The sequence below is a fragment of the Scylla paramamosain genome, chromosome 10, assembly GCF_035594125.1.
Source record: "Scylla paramamosain isolate STU-SP2022 chromosome 10, ASM3559412v1, whole genome shotgun sequence".
Taxonomy (NCBI): domain Eukaryota; kingdom Metazoa; phylum Arthropoda; class Malacostraca; order Decapoda; family Portunidae; genus Scylla; species Scylla paramamosain.
The window spans coordinates 4,010,001-4,032,500 of record NC_087160.1 but is presented as its reverse complement, the minus strand read 5'-3'; the positions used below and the strand labels follow the sequence as shown (position 1 = coordinate 4,032,500).

Below are 22,500 nucleotides of genomic sequence, written 5' to 3'. Positions count from 1 at the left end.
GCTTGCTTGGTTGAGGATTAGCAGCAGCTCACCGCCTCACCCACACCCTCCGATATGAAACGCTGGCCAAGGGCAACAAAACTGGAAAGTATGACCCATTGAAGATTATTGTTCCTTAAGAAGATAGCCCGATAGCAAATCCATAAATACATTGTAGGGGGGATTGAGTCACTCAGTTTGCAAAATCAGAAGAACACTTAAGGTGAAAAGAGCATTAGAAAATAACAAAGGATGTAGTCGTACGGTAAAGACAGAGGCTGAAGACAATCGAAGAGTTAGAGAGGAGAGAAAGAGTACGGAGTGTACGCCTCCATGTCAGACAATTGTTTCCGTCATGCGCTCTCCAGGACAGGGTTTCCGAGGATCTTTCCGTTTTTTGAGTGAAAACTGCAGGTGTGTAAATTGTTTGTAGTTTCGTGTAACAAGCGAATTGCCTCTAAAATAGTAGTAGGATTAATGTTAAGTATTTCCCCATCCCCTCTGTACATTTTCAGTTTGTTAACTGCCTAAATAATAAACCGTTTATTAATTAATTAAACTACCCTCTTGTGTTGTGAGACACAAGGAGAAAAGTGTTCAGGAAAGTCACAGCTGGGTCGGAGGCAAGTTCACAGCATCCATCTACTCCGCTGTGTATGAGACCTTCCCGGGAGTAATTAGTGTTTGTGCAGGTGTCTACTGCCTCCTCCTCCAAATGTGGAAAGAGTATCAGAATTGAGCCACGCAGCTGGCTGGGGTTGCCATAACCAGTGCAGCCCCTTGTATACTGATGCAGTAATGGATGACACAAAGGCTGAAGGAAACAGAAGGAGTTTATTTTTCCTGTCTAGAAGCTAAAAACACTGCACCTTACTAACACTTAGTGGAACCAAAGGGAAGGCACTGTAAACAGAGAATATTTTGTTGAGGCTACATCTATAAAATGGCGCCTTGAGAAACAGAAAATGAGTGTCATGTTCCAGGGGAGGGGCACCAATCCCTGCACCTGCCATGGCGAAGCAAAGTATCCGAAGAACACGTAGCGTACTACCAGAGAGGGAGAGAGAGAGGGGGGGGGGGGCAGAGAGGAGGGAGGAGCGCACAGGTGTGGCCTCGACTTGAGTTATCGTCGTGTTTCCCATTTTCCTCGGTATGATAATTATTTTGAAATTAAATTCCACTTGAAAATTAAATGCATCGTAAAATATGTTACATGGAAGTCTAAATGTAATTTCTGCCTCCCAATCAGACCTCAAAACTTTTTTTTTATTTTCATAATCTGGGGCTTAATTTCATGTATTTACATTGATCAATTTATTTATTTATTTATCAATTCATTTCGTTTATGTGTTCACGCTTCCTTGCAGAGAGAGTAGACTTAGTAGGCTGTACAACTCGTAGGACACATGAATCACTTCTGTATTTCAAACATTGTGGATGTAACTTACAATAGCGTGACGTGTTTCCATGTAGCTCCTCCAGTCATGGCGTTCATAAGGAGCAGGACACCAAACATAGTGGTGGGTATGCATCGTCCATGCTGAGCTGCAGTACAACAGAATGGTCCACTGTAGCGGTCCAGCCTTGTTCTCACTTTTTTACCTATTACATTCCTTGTTGCCTTTTGTCATTACTTACTTCGTTGGGTGATCACTCAATCAAACGAGGTTGGAAATTACGTTTACATCTCACATAATAAGGACGCTGAACAGTAAAATTTTAATCATAATACTAGCAGAAACTATTTTTCTTGCCCTTCTCTTTTGATAATGTCTATAAATGTCTAATTTCATCCCAAGGAGGACATTTTTTTATATTCTTGTTCTTTTCCTTCTCCTCTTCTTCCTTCTCGTCGTCGTTTTCCTCCTCGTCTATCTGAACATTTTCCACGAATGCAGTATAAAACAAAATCACTCACAAACCAAAAATGTGAAATGTGCTGTTGGTGTTTGCTGATTTTTTCCCATTCTTGTTGTCACTGAGGCTGCCACAGTTAATGGACTTCTTTCCAGGTAATTTTGTTTTTCAGTTTTGATGATGTTCATTTCAGAAGAAAAATAAATAAATAAATAAATGCTTACCATATACAGGTAAACTCAAATCTCTGAATTTTTTTTTACAAGCCTTTCCAAAGGCATCACATTACATCACAATATAAGGACGTAAGGAAAACTGTAAGAAACCAGCAGCCCTTCACGCGGCAGTCCCTGTATAAAACAAGCAGTTATATCCAGCTATCATTATTTTCCAAAAATTTATCTGTTATTGACGTTAACTAAGATATCTACCACTCTATTTGTGAATCATCTTTTTTTCCTATATCATTCTTAAATCTAGCTTCATAAAGTCTCCTTTCGTGATTGTTAACCCCATAGGGTCCTGCTTACGTCACTTTTCTTATACACATTCTTTCCAGTATCCCTTAAATATATCAGGTACTCTCGTACTCTACGCATTACTAACGACAGTTTAAGGCTTCATTCCTTTATCGTAAGGGATATTACCTCCTCTCGTCAGGGATATTATACATCCCTTGTATTTGTACGTGATTCTCATCAGTATTGACTGTAACGAACCTACGTGCTTTCTGTGATAAGGGAGACCAGAAATGTACAAGCCTGACTCAATGCCAAATCATATTTTAACATTGCATAGGGACTTCTGTTTTTAACGCTCCTGACGATGAATCCTAATACACGATTAACTTTATTTCTAGAATCTAAACATAGTTTTCTATAACCGGGATATGAGCTGACTGTAACTCCTAAATCTTTTAACTGCACCCTTCGATCTAATCAAAGGAACTCTATTTTCTTTTGAAAAATCACCAAAATTTATTATACAGGTTAAGAATGTTTGAGTCACTGCCCTAAATTATGCCTGTAAGCTATGTCACTTGTGCATGCCAAGTAGTGTTTTCACAAAATGTTAGAGGTGTATCACATCTCACAACTATGACAATCTGGCGAGTGCCCCAGCTCTGGGCAGCCAGCACGCCGTCAAGTAGCAATCAGGAAGACATTCATTGGCATTCATAGTCTAAAATTGGTTATTGTGGCGACATCATTCTCTATCGAGTGCTGCCGAGAAACTTTTTTTTTTCAGACGAATGATAAATACCAATGAAAATAGCTTCCACAGTTGTGTGTATTTATTTATTTTCTTCCAGATTTGCATCAGTGCATCTCAGGGAGTTACAATTCATTATTTTTCTAATCCAAATTGGGTAAATTCGGTAACGAACAATCTGGGAATGAATCCCTGGATTTTATATTGGAACAATTAAATTTGATCATGTAAAGAACGAAACTTGATACTGAACTGAAAATGCCTTTTGTCACTCCTCGGTAACATAACGCTTATGACCTGAACTCCTGCCCTGAGTCGAGAAAGGAACCAAGGCACCACAACAAGATAATGCCCCTAAAGGCGCCGCGCACGGACCGGTACAGACTCAGAGCGATTCCCACCATGGTGCGAGCCATCAAATCAATAGTCCCTTCTAGATTAGACTTACCTTTAGAGTATTAAGTATTAGAGTTAAGTATTTCCCCACCCCCTCTGTACATTTTCAGTTTGTTAACTGCCTAAATAACAAACCATTTATTATTATTATTATTATTATTATTATTATTATTATTATTATTATTATTATTATTATTATTATTATTATTATTATTACACACACACACACACACACACACACACACACAAACACACACACACACACACACACACACACACACACACACACACACATATGTACAGGATATGTGTGTGTGTGTGTGTGTGTGTGTGTGTGGGTGGGTGTGTGAACACTTGTTGAGCCCAAATGTGGAAAGCATTCACATTTACATAAAAGTGTTGAATATTCAATGCTGGAAAATATGAATGTCTTGGAGAAACATGTGATTAGCCTCGATTTGATGGCGAAGCTTATTACGTTTCTCCAACACTTGGGAGAAAAATGTTTTTTTCATCTTTTATTGAATCAGTAAATGCTTATTTACGCCACTAAAGTTCAGTTACATGTGTCTTCGTACTACTCCTTCCACACTAAGCTGAGGAGGGATGCTCCGCCTTTAGGATTTGACGTCGAGGAGACTCCACCTACTGTGTACTGTGATTGGCTGCTGGGATGACAGGAAAGGCCGCTCGCGTGCGTGCGCGCGCACACACGCACACACGCACGCACACACGCACGCACACACACACACACACACACACACACACACACACACACACACACACACACACACACACACACACACACACACACAGATAATTTAATTGACCATAAAATTTTAACATATGATCTCAAGTACAAAGTTTGGTCCATGAAACTTTACGTGACTTCAATCAAAATCTTCATTTTTAAACATATGTTCAATCATCTGTATTACAGCCCAGGAAGAAAACGTTTTAAAACCCTTAAAAACTTATTTATTTATCTAAATAAATAAATTACAATTAAATGTTATATAATGGGATAATATTAGATACTCAAAACTGAACACTAACTAAACACGCCTAACACTAACTTACATGAGAATGATATACGAAATTATCAGAAAACCCATTTAAACAACTGAAAACGAATAACACCATGCAATTAAAAAGAGACACATAAAACATGAGCACCACTAAGAGGACAATGATACCTAAAATGCACTCTCCCGAGGTAATAAAATATAACAAGAACTTTCAAACAAATAACTTCATTTATCGTCTCCTTATTCAGGGAGTTAACCTCATTGGTAAATATTTAATAACTTGTATAATCTCACTCGTGACCTCAAATGTAAAATGGCCTGGTATAAGTTCATCCAGCCTGGAAAACTGCTATTGATCTCTAATGTCTTGTGTGTTGGGACATTCCTGTGCTACATGAAGTTCGGTTTGTACACTTACCCGCAGTCACACAATCTCATCTCCATCAGTAACCTTCCTCTGCCTCTTCTATTCCACCTCCCTGTTTCGCATGCTAACGAGTGTCCACATACACATACACGAAACTGGGTAAATGCTATTCTGTGATGTTCTTTAATTACTTGTTTCACCTTGTATACGTCATGAACACTGAAGGGGAGATACAGGCAAAATTTCGGTATTTTCATGAAATATAGTGAACTGAGATGTTTGTACCAAAAAATCTACGAACATTTTGGCAATCACGAGACAGAAGATATAATGTCTATGCTCAATTTAAATGGTTCTCCGCGGCATTTTTATGAGCCCACGTGATAGCCGGTGATTTAAAGGTCCTTTCTGATTCAAGGAAACTTTGTGTACATTCATAGATTTTTTTTTTTTTTTTTTTTTTTTTTTTTTTTACTATTTCTTCAAATTTTGTATCTGGCAAAGTATGGCATCTTCTCTAATGGCTAGGGAGGGAGATGGGAATCGCTGAGGCGCCGATGTCTCTCAAGACTCCAAAGGAAATGAATGCGTGACACTGCTCCACGACACGCCACCCTTTTCTTCCAAAGTACACCATTGTTTTTACTCACCATCATGCCAAAAGTTTCTGCGCTTCATAAGAAGAAAAAAGAATCTATGCTGAAGGCAAGATTATGCCAGAAACAAAAAAAAAAAAAAAAAAAAAAAGGAGTGGAGGTGCTGGCCACAGCCAGCAGCACCACCGCTACCGCCACCACTTCCACCGCCGCCACCTCCACCACCCATTACTAATGCAGAGAAAAGATGCTTAGACCTGCCTTATCCAGCCCTTCTTGATAATGTTCTGAAGAAGAAGAACACGAGGTTGGACAGGCTCATTGCGAGGAGAATGAAGAATAAGCGTCTCCAGAGAGACCTACTCAACAGTGCAGGGAACTTCTGAGCAGCTTGGCGCGGGAGTTCCTGACGTTCAACCCGCGTTTTATCAGAAGTAAGTTTATTCAACTTCATGTCCCTATAACTTCGCTATTTTTCAACCAATTTGCTTCAGTCTTTCTTTATAGTAATCGTTATTTAGTATTCTGTAGTTTCTATTCGCCGAAATTTTAAATTTATGTAGTTTTAACATTGATATCTTCCCGTTTTCTTCCGTTTTTAACACAAAAAAGCTGCATATTTATTTTTTTTTATAAATCAAATATTCCTTTAAACAAAAAGTAAGAGTACAAATACTAAAGTAACTATCCTACTTTATTTACACGAAATTAGAAGAAATTTGAAGAACTCATTATTATACAGTAGCAGATAAGCTTAAAGTACTGAATTTTACAGTTTTCAATTTTTCTTTTTTCTTCTTCAACAAGTATCGCCACCACTTTCAGGCTGAGGAATCTAGATATTGAGTGAGATACATTAGCAATAAAAATTTACAAGAGGATTAGATGACTTTTAGTAACCATGGGTCAAAAAGCCTGAAACTCCCCTTAAGTTGTTGATATTAATATCCTTATGGAAATTTCCTCTTGTGTCACGCATTTATCAAAGTATTTTTGGTTTATGATGTAATTTGTATATAAATTGTAAAGTTAAATTAAGGGATAATTGAGGTTAATATAGTGCAAACTAAGTATTAGTTACTATTACAAATAAATTAGGATTAGAGATGTGCGGATTATGGGTAGCTTTTGTTTCTGACGTAGCAAATCGTGAACCAAGCTCTCTGATCGACCCCTGCTGTAATAGGGAGCAGTCGCCAGTCAGCCGTACACCAGCTCAGTTCTCCGCCACTCTTCAGTTTGCATTTCTTAAATTTCACTAAGTTGATAAGAACTTAAAAATACCGAACCCTGGACAGCAGCAAATAGCCGGCGTTAGCTACGTATCACGACCAGCTGCTGGTCTTAAGAAGTGTCACGTGACCAACTACCACTGCTTAGCATCACGTGAACCCCCACTCTTCCTATTCCCTTTTCCAGAGCATGAAACACCAGCGACTTGGATTCACCACCCCGGGCCGAGCAGCTCCCTGCTAGCTACGTGTATCACAGCTAAATAATTTGTCATTTATAATTATGTCTAGCGATGTTTTCTGTATTAATGTGTTAACTGGGAGAGCATTAGGGTGAGTGAAATCTATAAAAGTTCCCACAATCCTTGTACACCATTCTTCTTGAGCTGCCACTTAACTGAGTTTCGTTATTAATACTATCCATTCTGTCATTTAGGCTCGTTACCTCACTGTTTACAAAGTTTCTCAGTGTTCTCGCTGTGGGTGTGTTCGAGTTCATTACGATAGTCATGACATGTTCCAGCGAGCGTGGAAAGAGGATTAGTTGACAGACCGCAAACAGCAACTATTAATTAACGGTAATTCTTCAAATTGGAGCAATAAAAATAGTGGCATTCCTCAAGAATCAGTTTTAGGACCAGTCGTCCTCTTCATAATATATATCAATGACAGACGAAGGGATCATAAGTATGGGTTTCGTCAAGGCTGCTCTGCTGGTGTTCTGGCTTTCCTTACTGAGTCTTGGTCATCCTCTTTTAGAGATTTTGGTGAAACTTTTTCCGTTGCCTTGGATATATCAAACGCTTTTGATAAAGTCTGGCACAAAGCTTTGATTTCCAAACTACCTTCCTGCAGCTTCTATCCTTCTCTCTGTAACCTCATTTCATATTTCCTTTCTGACCGTTCTATTGCTGCTGTGGTAGACGGTCACTGTTCTCCTAAATCTATCAACAGTAGTGTTCCTCAGGGTTCTGTCCTGTCACCTACTCTCTTATTATTTATCAAAGACTTAAACCAAACTTCTTGTCCTATCCACTCCTACGCTGATGATACCACCCTGCACTTTTCCACGTCTTTTCATAGACGTCCAACCCTTCAGGAGGTAAACATTTCACGCAGGGAAGCCACAGAACGCCTGACTTCTGATCTTTCTAAAATTTCTGATTGGGGCAGAGCAAACTTGGTATTGTTCAATGCCTCAAAAACTCAATTCCTCCATCTATCAACTCGACACAACCTTCCAGACAACTATCCCCTCTTCTTCAATGACACTCAACTGTCTCCCTCTTCTACACTGAACATCCTCGGTCTGTCTTTTACTTATAATCTGAACTGGAAACTTCACATTTCATCACTAGCTAAAACAGCTTCTATGAAGTTAGGCATTCTGAGACGTCTCCGCCCATTTTTCTCTCACCCCTATTTTGTCCACCTCTCTAATGCAAGAGTTAACCAGTATTTTCAATCATTCATCCCTTTCTCTGGTAAGCACTGGAACTCCCTGCCAGCTTCTGTATTTCCACCTACTTATGACTTGAATTCCTTCAAGAGGGAGGTTTCAAGACACTTATCCTTCATTTTTTTACTACTGCTTTGGACCCTTTTATGGGACTGTCATCTCAGTGGGCTTTTTTTTATTATTATTATTATTATTATTGGATTTCTATTGCCCTTGGCCAGTGTCCCTCCTACATATAAAAAAAAAAAAAAGTAACTCAAAATTTCGCGGATAATACTAAAATTGTTAACAAGGCTGACTCATCATACCAACGTAACATTTTTGCAAAAAGACAGACACTCATTAAATAGTCTGAAAAGTGGCTTATGAACTTTAATTTTGATAAATGCCACGTATTAAATATTGGGAAATAGTAATCCGCAGGATAATTATAAAATGGGTAACACCCCTCATCAAAAGTGTGGACCTGGGAGTTTTAGTATCAACAGGTCTTTAACCAAGCAAACATTGCACTGAAGTCGTTAAAACTGCCAATAAATTTATAAGCTTCATAGGAAGATCTTTCACCTTCAAATCTGAGAAAATCATTTTGGCTTTGTACAACTCACTCGTACGTCCTCATCTTGAATACAACGTAGAGTTTTGGTCACCCTACTACAAAAATTATATTTAGAAATTAGAAAAAATACAACGTAGAGTAACAAAAATTATCCCAAGGCTTTGCAATAAACCCTACGACTAACGCCTAAAGAACGAAATTTATTCTTCCTATCCAAATGCAGACTAAGAGGGGATCTGATATTGTTTTCCAAAATATTTAAGGGTTTCACAAATATAAGACCTGAACTATTCCTAACACTCAACCAGTCTAATGTTACAAGAAAAAATGGCTTCAAAGCAATAGGTAAGCGATTTCAAACAAATGAAGCCAAAGTTTTTTCTTCAGTCGTGTCTGAAATATCTGGAATTGTCTTCCATCAAACTCAGGTACTGTTGATTCACTTAAAACCCGTCTTGACAAGTATTTAGAAACTAATCCCCGGTTGTCATTGTTCAGGTCTGAATAACGAACGCGTTCACTCCGTACAATCTGTCATCTGATGGGTGTACCACCATTTGCCAACTCACAGCTAACCACTCACGTGTTCCTGTTTCTGTTAGTCAGACATTATTCCTCCCTCTCCTGGTCACCATTCAGAGCGGCAGGGAATAGTTAGATAGGGTCATCCTTCCTCGACCTGGCTGCTCAGGGCTTCCTACCTAACCATAATCTGCTTATTTATATTTTCTACTTTTGTAAAATAAACTACCGAAATAACCAACTTATTATTTTGTCATCATCTCCCCCTTGTCAGTGAAACTCCTGATTTTTTTTTTTTTTTCACTGATCATTATCTACTTATCATTTGACAGTTCCTATTATGTAACCGGTTAAGCCGGTAAATTAATAGTAGTAATAGTAGTAAGTATTGTGTATCAGTCGTAACATTTATATATATATATATATATATATATATATATATATATATATATATATATATATATATATATATATATATATATATATATATATATATATATATATATATATCTTTTCTGCTATGTATTGCATCTCAGGGGGAATGTCACATGGATCAACACCTCAGTCGCCCCTCGCCAAGTGTCCCTTGACAAAACAGCTGTACAAGCACATTCCTTTCCCTCTCCTCCCCTGGTTTATCACATATACCCATATTAATCTTTCCGTCTCCGTGTCACGCTCTTTGATGTCCACCGCTGTAAAAATTCTGTCATTGCCTAAAATAAGGTGATCTGTTATTGTCCCAAATACTTTAGCTGTAGGTCTGTGATTGGCTATCTTTTCAAATCCACTATTGGTCAGTTTTCTTCTGATCTTGAGCCAGCACTTCTGCATAAATAAGGCTGAATTGTGTTGTACATTAGAGAGATTTAAGAGATTCAAGCGAGAGTATTCATATCAGTCATCCAGGAGTAGTCATTCTAGTCGTAGTTTATCATTCAAGTCGTATCAGAGTTCATCACTCGAGCAGTCATTAGTCTTATTTCTCAAGATTTATAAAGTGTGTACTTTCAAATTATTACGTGTGTTACTTTGTCATCATTAAAAGTTCATAAGGTGAACAGTGTTTGTTTGCGTCCTTTATTTGCATATATCTAGAACACACATATCCACGAGAATCAACTCTTCTCATCTATATCATCAGAGGACCTCAACAGTAAGTGGGTGGAAAGACTATCAAACCAGTGGTAGCATCGGTGAAGAAAGAGACTCCGAAAGTCATCTTTTACACTCTGAAAAAAATATCTCAGACTGACTCGTCTCAGACCAGTTCCTTCATCAGGAGGATTGTCTTCCATTATGACACTCGTCTCAGCTTGATAATTCATCAGGAGGGTCGTCTTCCATTATCACACTCGACTCAACTTGTTCCTTCGTCAGGAGGGTCTTCTCCCAATGAGGGTTCCGCAAAGGAGTCTTTCCTCCGTCATAAAGGTCCTCTGTTCTTCTGAACAGCGATTCAGACTGGTTTTTTCGTCAGCAATGTTTTCTTGCCTTCCAAGATTCGCTCCTGTTTGTTTTCTCCTTCAAAGTCTTCTCCACATACCCCCTTCCTTGGTCAGGAAGATGTTTCTCCTTGTTTTGAGTCGCGTCTCATTTTTTTTTTCTCAGAATGCTGTTCTTTTCTGAGAATCTTTTGTACGGCAGGTCATCTCTCATTTCAGGACACGTCGTCTTATCAAATGACTACTTCACAGGAGTCTTCATGCAATTCTTTCCATATGCGTCTGCAAGAACTTGCGTCGTCAGGAGGATTTCTTGATCATCACGACTAGTTTCAAAGGCCACAGAGATTATTACCTAGGTTCTCACTAGTGTTTCTTCCGTTAGTAATGTAGAAATATTGTTAATCTGTCACGACAACAGTAAAAAAAAAATCCTTAAAAACCCGTGTAGCTTCAACTAGAGCCTTTTGAAAGCAGTAGAAATGAAGTACAGAAGTATTTCAGCCAGCTTCTAAGAGTGATTCTTCTGTTAACAATGTACTTACCTACCTAGAAAACACACACACACACACACACACACACACATGAACACATGACTGTCTCCTTTTGGTAGGTAGACGTTACACGATGAATGTTGATGCATATAGATGAGCTCTGCCGCATGATAATGACAGCAGCAAGTGAGCCATTCTACCTGGTCCTCATCTTCACTTGGGCAGGAAAACATCAGCTTGACAGAATTCCTTCACACGACTTAGCGATGAGTTCAGGATAAAAATCAAATTTAAATGGAATGGAGATAAGAAATGTTAAGTGACGTGAAGCGGAGATAAGGGTGGAAATAAATGTATACCTTACTAGTATATACCATCTGATTTAACTTCATATTTAAGTTTGGTATACATATGTCATCATAATAACTGAGTATAGAAATAGATAACATACTTAAGTGGAATAAGGTACAGGAGGGTAACAACAATAAATTGAGACCGTATAGAGGTTCCCCACTTTTTTTATTAATACTTGAGTTTTACATGAATATATACATACATTTTATTTTTCATGCATATCCTATACCACCGGTGGTTATTGTATATGGGTGAATGGTGCAGAGAGAGGAGTAGTTTGGGAGAGCAGACCGTTAAGTGAGAGATGCGCCTGCGGGTTACTCACTTGTCTGAATGCGTCAAGTCAACAAACATGGCGGTCAGGACAGCAGGGGGCGTCTAGAGGTGCTGTGAGAGTTGTTGCCTGATGCTGTGCTGGTCACTCATACTAATATAAGGTCAGTGACATACGTGGGGACGAGAGAGGGGGTGTGGGGAGGGTGGGGGCGGGTGCTTGAAGGGTAACACGCCCCCCGTCACCGTCACCCGTCACCAGTCACCATCATCCATCTCGGGCAGTGCACCACCATCCGTCACTTGTGAGGTGCCGGTGGTGCGTGTGGTGAGGGGCCGCCGCTGTGATGAGGCTGAAGGGAGGTGTTGGGGGGCGGCAGGGCACGGCGGGGCCAGGAGGGGGCAGGACTCACTGTGATGGTGACTTGTGGGCCAGGCCTGTGCACTGGGTGGTGGGCCTGGCCTGTGCACTTGAATGGTGGGCCTGGCCTGTGCACTTGAGTGGTGGGCCTGGCCTGTGCACCGAATGTTGGGCCTGGCCAGTACACTGGCTGTAATGCTGTGGACATCCTGCTGGTGGGATGCTGTCCCTGCAGTGCATCACAGCAACAATGTTTTTATTCATTATTTTGGTCTCGTCTCAAGCCCAAGTGAAGGTTTCCAAAGAAAATGAAAGTCAAACTAAGGCATGTCTATCCCTCATCCCTGTGTGGGTAAGCTCTAGGTGTACAGAGATAACCTCATAACTGCTGGGTAAGAGGCCCTCACCTGAGTTATCTGGTTTGCTATCCCCCAATATCCTGGCAGAAAGCAACATTCAGTAGGTCCAAAGAAATTAAACATGAGGTGGCCCTTCAGTTACGGAAAGGCCAGGGACAAGAGTTTAGTAATAAAACGTACATACATCAAGTGCCACATGCAGCCCAAGCCACAGTAGTGGCCAGGCTATGGAGATGCAGTAACAAGCACAGGCCTCCTCCAGAAGGACATCGAATAACTGTGGGCTGCCAGGCTGCATGTGATGTAATGTTTCCCTCGAGTTCAAAATAGAAATACTGAGTTGATCTGATGACAGAATAAATCTTTAGCTGTGAGGGCAGCAGGCACTTTAGATGTCAGGATTATAGTTATTTTTATCTTGTGTGGAGTATGGGCAGTACGCAGGTGCACCCTGCAGGTTAGATGGCATTGTCTTTTCTCCTTGTGTGATAATAATGATAATAATAAACTGTTTATTTATAAAAGGCAACTTTAAGTTCAAAAGAGTACAAATGAAAGAAAAGGGACAAATTAAATGGTAGGAAGTTCAGTGAATAACACTTACAAAATGCGGTTTTATTATAGTTTAAGCCATTACACACTACGTGGTAATAACCTACCTCATTTTGTTCTTCTCACTATTCACATCATTTCTAATGATTACACTACTTGTCGGAAATTAATAATAACGCCACAATAGGCCTGGGAATGCACAGCGCTCTCAACTTTTTCTAAGTCCACAGGTAAACATAAATGGTGTATTGTTGCCTGAGCTTCAGTTGTTAGGTTAGGTTAGGTTAGGGTTTTATTATAGTTTAAGCCATTACACACTACGTGGTAATAACCTACCTCATTTTGTTCTTCTCACTATTCACATCATTTCTGATGATTACACTACTTGTCGGAAATTAATAATAACGCTGTGGGCCATGGGTAGAGATTGGGGACTTTGGCTTAAACTATAAATTTACCCAAAATGCTTTACAAAGGTTAATTAATTTATTCTTGATATTTTACTATTGTGGGCATGAGGCTGTTTTTGTGTCAGTGTGGGACTGAATGGGGAGTAGCCTGTTATGGGTGTGGGTGGTGTGGTGGGAGCTGCCCCACAACTCCTTGCCAAATTTGAGGAGGTTGGAGGTGAAGAGGTTATTGAGTGTTGTGTGTTGAGGGTCTTGTCATGATTGTTCTACTCTGGCCCAAGAAATATTTTTGCTGCTCTCTTTTTATTTTCCTAAGTTGTGATGGCTTGTGACTGTTGCAGGAAGATGGCTTCATGGTGGCCAGGATGGAGCTGAAAGTGTGGGTTGAGGGAATCCAGCGAATTGTGTGTGGCGTCACGGAAACCACAACTTGCCAGGTGAGTATGCTGGTGTGGCCACACCTGTACAGTTATGCAGACTGACAACTTGTTTATTCCATCAAATGAAGATCAACCTTTCCAGCTCTGAAACTCCCTGCCTGCTTCTCTGTTTCTTCCTTCTTATGATCTGAACTCTTAAGAGAGAGGTTTCAAGATGCTTATCCTCCGATTTCAGATTATCCTTTTGCCCTTGGCTGGTGGCCCTCTAACATCGAAAGAAAAGAAAAAAAAGAAAGAAAGAAATGGAGGTTGAGAACTTTTATTAATCTAATGAAGATCAACCTCTCTCCATCTATTTATTATATGGATTTTGTTATGTTACCTAACATAATGTCACTATGTACAGTTGGCGCCTCTAAATGTGATTGCATGCAAAACAGCATGCACATGATGACTTCTACTCATGAAAATGTCTAAACTACAAGATATAATGAAATGATACTTGTTCTGAATACTTATTAACTAACCTATTTACCAATGGGATAGCCTTTCCGATTTTACACCTCTATCAAACACTGGGAAGAGAGTCTGCAAGCTTCTTCAGAGTTTCTTGTAGCACTGCTCCACGCCCAATGAAGTACACTCTCTAATCTGGGCAGTGTCAATGTGTTCTCGTTCCTCAGCTTGTCCCTCACAGTGGCTCAGAGGTTCTTAATGGGTGACGTGTCTGGGCTGTTGGCTGGCCAGTCTGGTATGCATTCCACCTCACTTGCATCAAGCTACTCCTTGACAGAGTGTGTGGTATGGCACGGGATGCCATCCTGATGCAGCACCTCAGCATGCTGCAAAACAGTCAGTTAGACAAATGTCTAATAGGCTGAAATAGACATCCTTCATGACTGACCGGCCCTTAAGGAAGAAGTGCCAGTCAGCCGTGCCCCAAAAAGAGAACACCTCCAACAGAATGAGGGAGGAAGGGTGTTTCAGAGACTTGACTTCAGGGCCTATATTCTACATAGTGCTTATGCTCGACCATAGCTAACCTTAGCCGACAGAATTTGTGACCATCAGTCTTATGGCTGTCAGAAGTCGTCAGTCATATCTCAGTCACAGTCTGCCACTAGAACACACACTCACAATTTGTCAGCTTTAAATTTATGAAATTAAATAAGTTTTTGACATTATTTTCTTAAATTTAAATTGTTTTGACCACATTACAACTTTTGGGTAAGTTAGACAACCTATTTAACCAAAAGAAACATGATATATAGAAGAATATGGCCGACAGCCTGACACATGCTGGCTGTGCAAGGCAAGGTTTGCTTATGTTTAGGAAAACTGTAATACTCCTGGCAGTAATTTATATTAATACATTATTGCCTCAAAGAAGGACATTATTTACTCATAGTTACTATTATTTATTGTTATATTTATAATAAAAAACAGCTGGGGATCATTTTATGGTATGTATGGCTATGCTATCATGATGCTGACATACTTTTACAGTCATAAGCAGTATTATGACAGGGTGAACCCTGTCATAGCATTTTATGACTAATAATAGTTGTTTATGGATGACAATATGAGTTTATGACAGTTATGTCTGAAATGTGCCATTTTGTTTCACTGTGACTGATGGACTTGGCTTTGACGGTTTGTAGAATACAGGCCCAAGTTGTGCAGGTCCAATGCTGCACCTTCTTGCCTTTTGTGTCACTCACTCTGAATATAGCTTCATCAGTCCACAAGACTCACTTCCACTTTCCAGACTCCACGAGCTGTATTTCTGTATGAAAGCCAGCCTCTTTTTCCGATGCACCTCGGAAACAGAAAGTTTTTTATGAGCATATATTTTCTGATAATTTAGCTCAGTTTGAATGTTTTTCTGAAAGGTTCGTACACTAACATCCTTGAGAAGATTGGGATTCTGTTACTTAAGCCACATTGCTGTTAGGTGGGACTTTTCTTGTAGTTGATGCTTTATGAGCCAAAGTCCTGTCACTGATCTTTGGATGTTGCCTGTCACTGTGTCTGTGGCAGGGAATCTCACTTTCTCCTAAGGACTTAAATTTAACCACAGGGCAGCACACTGTCACTGGCTTCACATTGGTTTGATGACTTATTTCCTTGGTACTAAGTCCTCATTTGTAATACTCAATTACTCTCACAGTATTATCCTAACTTGTATGAGCTATTGACATCACAGGAAATTTTGCAAGACTGTTTAGTAATCTTTGCACAAGGGTGAGGATGGAATATGGGTGGTGGCATGTGTGAGAATGAACACTGTTAATCACTGCAAACATAATTCAAACTGACCATTAATGTTGTATAAATAGACAGCCAAGAACTCTAGAAGGTTACCTTGTAGTTATTTTTTGCCCAGGCAGTTTTCCGCACTGGCTTGGGTGGCACAAAAATAGTCATGCAAGATTGTCTAGCACTGCTCACCATGATCACATCAAGAGGCACTGACTGTAATGCAACCTAATCAAATCCAGCTGAACTAAATCTTCCTGTTTCCTAAAGTTGCTGGGATGGCTCACTTTTGTTTCATATTATATCTCTGCTGTTAACTGTGCATTTGATATCTATGACAAATAGTTTTAATAAAAGCTTTAATTAGATAGTAGATTAAATATAATAATTTACTAATAATTTACTGTACTGCATTATCTCACTTAGCAAAAAGAAAAAGATAAATAAATAATAATAATTTTTGTTTCCTTGTTGCAAAATGTCGGGTATGAATTTTTCAAAATGAGCACAAAAAAAATGTTGCTTGCAGGATGTTGTGTATGCATTGGCACACGCCACTGGCAAGACTGGCCGCTTCACCCTCATTGAGCGCTGGCGGAACAATGAGCGTCTCCTGGCACCCAATGAGTACCCTCTAAAGGTGAGTGTCTGCAGCACACACACACACACACACACACACACACACACACACACACACACACACACACACACACACACACACACACACACACACACACACACTTGCAGCATGATAGTAGTCTTGGCAACAGGTGTAGGGATGAGACAGGGAATGGCAGCTGGAGGACTGTGTATTGTGAGGTCAGAAGTTAGTATTTCTGATATACATAACAGTTTACATTATCATAAATTAATAATGTTTATGTAAGATTTTCATGAATTTAATTTTAGTATGTAGGTACTTTGGTAATCAGCTTTAAAGAACCATATCATTATGAATTTTCATGCTACAAATGAATGCTATAAGGAATGAGGACCTTAAACTGATTAATTTGTAAGAGCAGTTTTCAATAGTACTAATCTGAGTGTGAGGTAACACATCAGAGGCAAATTGGAGTTGCTTACCTCAGAGTGGATCTCATAAGTGCCATTATCTTGGAAGATACTCATAAATTTTTCATGAGTGGGAAAAATACACAGTAAAACCTCCATAAACCAAACTGTATGGGGCAAGGTGGCCAATGGTTTATCCGAAAGCTCAGTTTATCCGACAATACACATTTTTGGCGCGGTTTCTGTGTAAATAAACACGTATGTTTATTGTTATTTGTAGCACATTATAAGTCCCAAGATAGATATTTACAGCATATTTTGTTATCACACTTCATAATGCACTAACTGGTCACTTAAGAGTTCACTAAACATTACACAACTACACACTTAATGTTCACTTAAGAGCTCACTAAACTGTACACAGCACACTGGTCACATAAGAACTAACATAACATTATGCACTGTACTACTAGTGTACTTTTGATTGTCACAGTCTGAGTCAAAGATGTTGGCTGGTGGCTCTGATGTGATTGGGGATGGAGTGGAGCTGGGCAGACTGGCTGAGGAGGCTGATAAGGACGTTCGGATCATCCAATATTTAGCTTATTCGGGTTCAGTTTAGGGAGATTTTACCGTATCCTGTAAGTCACCAGATATGGAAAGCCATATCAGGTGTATCTGAACAGCGAAACTCAGTCCACAAAATTTTGTTATATTTATCTGCTAGGATATATTGTCAAGTTATGCCTAGTGTTTCTATTTTCTGCTTGACCACATCATCCCAATGTAGTTGTTCTATTTTCAGTTTTTATGATTTCTGGAAACCATGTTGTCCATTAACCATTTTGTGTTATTTTCTAGAAAGTATATTTAGACTGTCTGGTCTTAATTTTCCCACCTTGCATCTCACATTACATAGCAAGGTTAGCAACAAGTTTTTTCAGTGTTTCTCCACAATCTTCCTATATTTATAATTACCCTATTCATACTGCATCCCTTTGTTGTTAATTAGCAGATACTGTATCAGAGTTTTGAATGTTTCCTTCCAGATACTTATGAAATGGGGAGAATACTCCAATGATGTTCAGTTCATCCTCCAGCGGTCTGCTCTTGAGCCAAAGACCTCCAATGGCCCATCTGGCCTCCGTCCCAGTGGTCACCCCAGAGTGGACCCCCCAAGTAGGGCCACTCTGCCCCAGAGTCCGCCGGCCACACAGGACCGGCCCAGACAGTCTCCACATACTCACAAAGATCTGAAGAAGTCCCTCACCTTCAGTGGAGGGCATGCAGATCTGCGTCGCCTGGATGCAGGCACCCCATCACCCTCCCAGGGGGGGCCCCCCCTGTCACCAAGCATGATGTCCCCCACCAGCTCCCGGCACACTGACTTCCCATACTCCTCCCCACCTACCAGCCCCCACTGGGAGGGCCAGATGCTGCCCACTGAGGGGTGCAAGGGGGACCAGCAGCCTTGCCCTGTTGCATGGAGACCCCCTGCACCCCCACCCTATGAGCTGGTGCGAGGCAACCCCCCTCCTCCCCCATCAGCTTCAAGGATAGGAGTGGACAATGTCCGGGCCACTAGTCACTGGAGTGCCCCTTGGCCTGGCTCCCACTCCCCTCCAGCCACCTCCCAGCCAGCTCCAGTAAGCCCCCACTCCCCCATGCGTTCCCCTCCTGCCACAGAGCCCCCATACTCCCTGGGCAGGAGGGAGCAGCGCCCTGATCTGCCAAGGACTGAACCTGTATATAGCGATACCAGGCGGCCTCCCTTCCCTGGCTATGCACACCCTGGGAGCGGCAGCCTCAACACCACTCCTCCTGGTTCCCTGTATCAGCCCCGTGGCCCTTCTCCTAGTCAGATGTCTCCCATGTATAATGGTCCTCCTCCTCCAAAACCACCCCACATATCAGGGCCGCGGGAGCTGCCTCCATACCGCCACCCGCCACCACCTTCCTCTGTGCCCACCAAGGTCTCCCCCTCCCACGGCTCACCCAGGAAGGTCGCAAACGTCCAGACATCTCCCGCCAAGCAGCCACTGCCGCCGCCGCCATCAGCCCAAGTGCCACTTCCAAGCAACAAAGTGCCTAATCCCCACCAAATTGGCTCGTCATCACATTCATCACCCATCCGCCACCCGTCACCTACCAGGCATTCCTCACCCACCCGTCACCCATCCCCATCACGCTCATGTCCTGTCGGCTCGTCCATTGTCAACTCACCAAGCCCACACAGCAGCACCAAGAACCCTCGGTCTGGCAGCCCCGTCAAGGCCATGCAGGTGAGGCACGGCCTGGAGGAGTTCCCAGGTGGGAGCTTATTGGACAAGGGCATTGCTAAGCCAGGCAGTGAGGAGCAGAGCACTGCACGTCACGGGGAGTACCACCCAAGGAAGGAGGACAGCGCAAATAGCGACTCTGCAAAAGAGGTGATTCAATCTAACATTGTGAACAACAGCAAGCCCATGCCAGATGTCCAGAGCAAAGCGAACCAGCACAACAGAGGCAGCATTGACCGGCTGGCTGTGGAGAGTGTGAGTGTGTTTGGGAGACGAGGCACCAGCGAAGAACCCTTCACCAACAAGGACTCACCACACCCCAATTGTAGTGAGCGCCTCAACACGTCCCTGGACTCTCCACACTCCAACCATTGTATTAAGTCGCCTCATACTAGGAGGAGCCCTGCCAAGGTGAGTGCTATTTCCAATACATTTCCACCACCCATAGAATCTCAGGGAAGACTAGTAGTCCTCCATCTGTGTGTTTGTGTGTGTATTTGGTGAAGTGTGTATATGCTGTAAGAGACCAGGAATTATCTGTGCTACTCCACGAGGGAGTAACCAAGACAATACAGTCAACCCTTAGTGTTCACAGACTTGACATTCAAAGATTTGATTATTTGCAGATTGGTGTCACAGGGAAATTGTGGATTCAGTTTTTCATGAGTTTTTGCCAACCTAAATCTTGCACACACTGTGGCTAACCACACACACACACACACACACACACACACACACACACACACACACACACACACACACACACACACACACACACACACACACACACACACAATTTCATCCATTGCCCAATAGTGTTATCAGTTTAGTACATTTTTGGCAACCATTTGTATACATTTCCTACTGCTTGTATATTGTGTACATTTCATTTTCCACTGCTGCCCAGCAGTCCTTCTCCCTTCCTCTCACTTGCATTGCAACCACATTTGTGTTAACATTCTTATCATATTTTCTCCACAGCCCCACAAGAGATCTTCCAAGACACCTTGCCATGTCTGTCAGGCTAAAAATGCAGTGGCAACCATATTAAGGATTTAATAAACATGTATTTGTTTTCCACATTAGTGATGATATAGAGGCAAATGCAGCATTGACAAACAAGTTGGTGATACTGAAGAGTAAGGAGGGTAGAGTGAGAGAGACCACACCACAATGTTCATTATTTTACTTTCTTTTATTTATTGTTGAAGTGTTTGTAAATTCATATCCATAGGATTTTTCTTTGTTTAAGGCTGCATATGGGGTGATCAGGAGTGTTTATAAAAGGGTGCACAACCACAGAGGGTCAAGAGTGTTATGTAATTGAGCACACCAAATATCTGTAGATTTTCAACATCTGTGAATGTCTGTTACTGGACTCCTGCACCTGTTTAAGGCTGGCTGTATATTTGAAGAAAATGTTAATGGGAGAGGAGATAAGTGAGAAAGTAATAAAGAGGTTGATTTTCAGGAGTCTCCTAAGAGTGGGAGTGATGGAGGGCGTGTGAGCCACAACAACAAGATGGAACAGGTGGTGATGGACAGCAAGTACCGTGATCTCATCAAGCTCATCAACTTGCAGAGGGACAAACTCAACAACCAGCAGGTGGAAATGACCAAGGTGTGTCAGCCACACATTACTAGACATCCCTTATTCCTTAATTCAATTTTCATCTCTTTAATCATGAACACTCGTGAATTGTTTTCAGTCATAGTGAACAGATGATAATTTCATCTCTATTTTTTATTGAAACCAAGTGAAAAGGATGTCTCATTATTCAGGACTTTAGTGCCTATGTTATTTTTAGTAACTCAATAATTCCAGCTGTTTGTTTCTGTAATATCATTAACAGTATTTCATACCGTTCCCATTTCCTACCTGACTTGTTCCCATTATTTGTGACGTGGTGATCCTGGTGTGGTGCCAGTCACATCTTAGGGGCTGGGACCACTGGTGTATATCTACACTCAGTAGTGCCAGGAAGGCATTGGTAAGGCTAGTATAGTGACCGCACCTGCTTGTTCCTTGCAGTACGAGGCTGAGATAGCGTACCTGGAGGGGCGGTCCAGGGAGGATGAGTCTCGGCTGGCCCACGTCACCTCAGAAATTGAGAGGCATGAGAAGTTAGCTCAGCAGATTGATGAAGAGGTGATGGAAATTTTTGTTTAATTCCTTATTTGTCAATTTCTTTGTATATTTATTTTAGTTTGTCTTTATTTATATATTCATTTTGTGTGTGTGTGTGTGTGTGTGTGTGAAGGAATTTTTTGTGGTTACAAGCCAAGACATCTTGTAAACTGAAATAACCACATTTCTTTCAGAATTTTTCTCCTGGTTACCTTTGAGGAGTGTCATCAGTTATCTTTGATTATTTCCTTCTAATATCTCTCTCTCTCTCTCTCTCTCTCTCTCTCTCTCTCTCTCTCTCTCTCTCTCTCTCTCTCTCTCTCTCTCTCTCTCTCTCTCTCTCTCTCTCTCTCTCTCTCTCTCTCTCTCTCTCTCTCTCTCTCTCTCTCTCTCTCTCTCTCTCTCTCTCCTTTTTAATTTGAAAAGAGAGTTTAGTTGGAAGTAAGACAGCCAGTAAAGATTGTCTCACACTGCTGGTCCACTAGCCAGCATACATTGCATGTGTTTCAGCTCATCACACACACACACACACACACACACACACACACACACACACACACACACACACACACACACACACACTTGTTAATCATTTGTTCCACTGTCTTTAGAAATACATAGAAACTAGAATTCACCTTTCATTAGCTAATGAAGTAAGTGGTTAGTCGGAAATAGAAGTTAAAGATTAAGGAATTGGGGTCAAGAGGAAAGAGGTTGAAGTTCAGAAGGAGAAGGTTTAGGTTAGGAAGGAGGTAGGAGTGGAATACTACTGTACAAGAAAGGTATGAGGCTGACTTTTCTGTCTTGGTTCAGGTAAATCATCTGCAGCAGCTGGAGCAGGAAGCTGAAGGAGCACATCAGGCAGAAGACAAAGTTAAGGCAGAGATCAGCGCCCTGCAGGCACAGTTGGCTCACTGTGAGAACCAACTGGCTACCCATAGAGAGAAGGCATCTGAACTGGAGAAGAGCATGAATGAAGAACATAAGC

At 41.2% G+C, this 22,500-nt stretch overlaps 1 protein-coding gene across 3 annotated transcripts in view; it reads left to right on the top strand.

Annotated features, from left to right (window-relative positions):
* Nucleotides 1-22,500, top strand: part of LOC135104128 (uncharacterized) — a 41,097-nt gene that overhangs the window by 16,058 nt on the left and 2,539 nt on the right. For 2 of the 3 annotated variants that reach the window (XM_064011158.1, XM_064011157.1), the window contains exons 2-7: nt 13,797-13,892; nt 16,624-16,734; nt 18,155-19,795; nt 20,856-21,005; nt 21,417-21,533; nt 22,326-22,500. The exon at nt 22,326-22,500 is cut by the window's right edge and continues 131 nt beyond it. In XM_064011158.1, coding sequence (XP_063867228.1) covers nt 13,797-13,892; nt 16,624-16,734; nt 18,155-19,795; nt 20,856-21,005; nt 21,417-21,533; nt 22,326-22,500 — 2,290 coding nt within the window. Of the gene's footprint in view, nt 1-11,786; nt 11,938-13,796; nt 13,893-16,623; nt 16,735-18,154; nt 19,796-20,855; nt 21,006-21,416; nt 21,534-22,325 lie in introns of those variants that run through there. The other variant, XM_064011160.1, reaches the window with a different exon arrangement.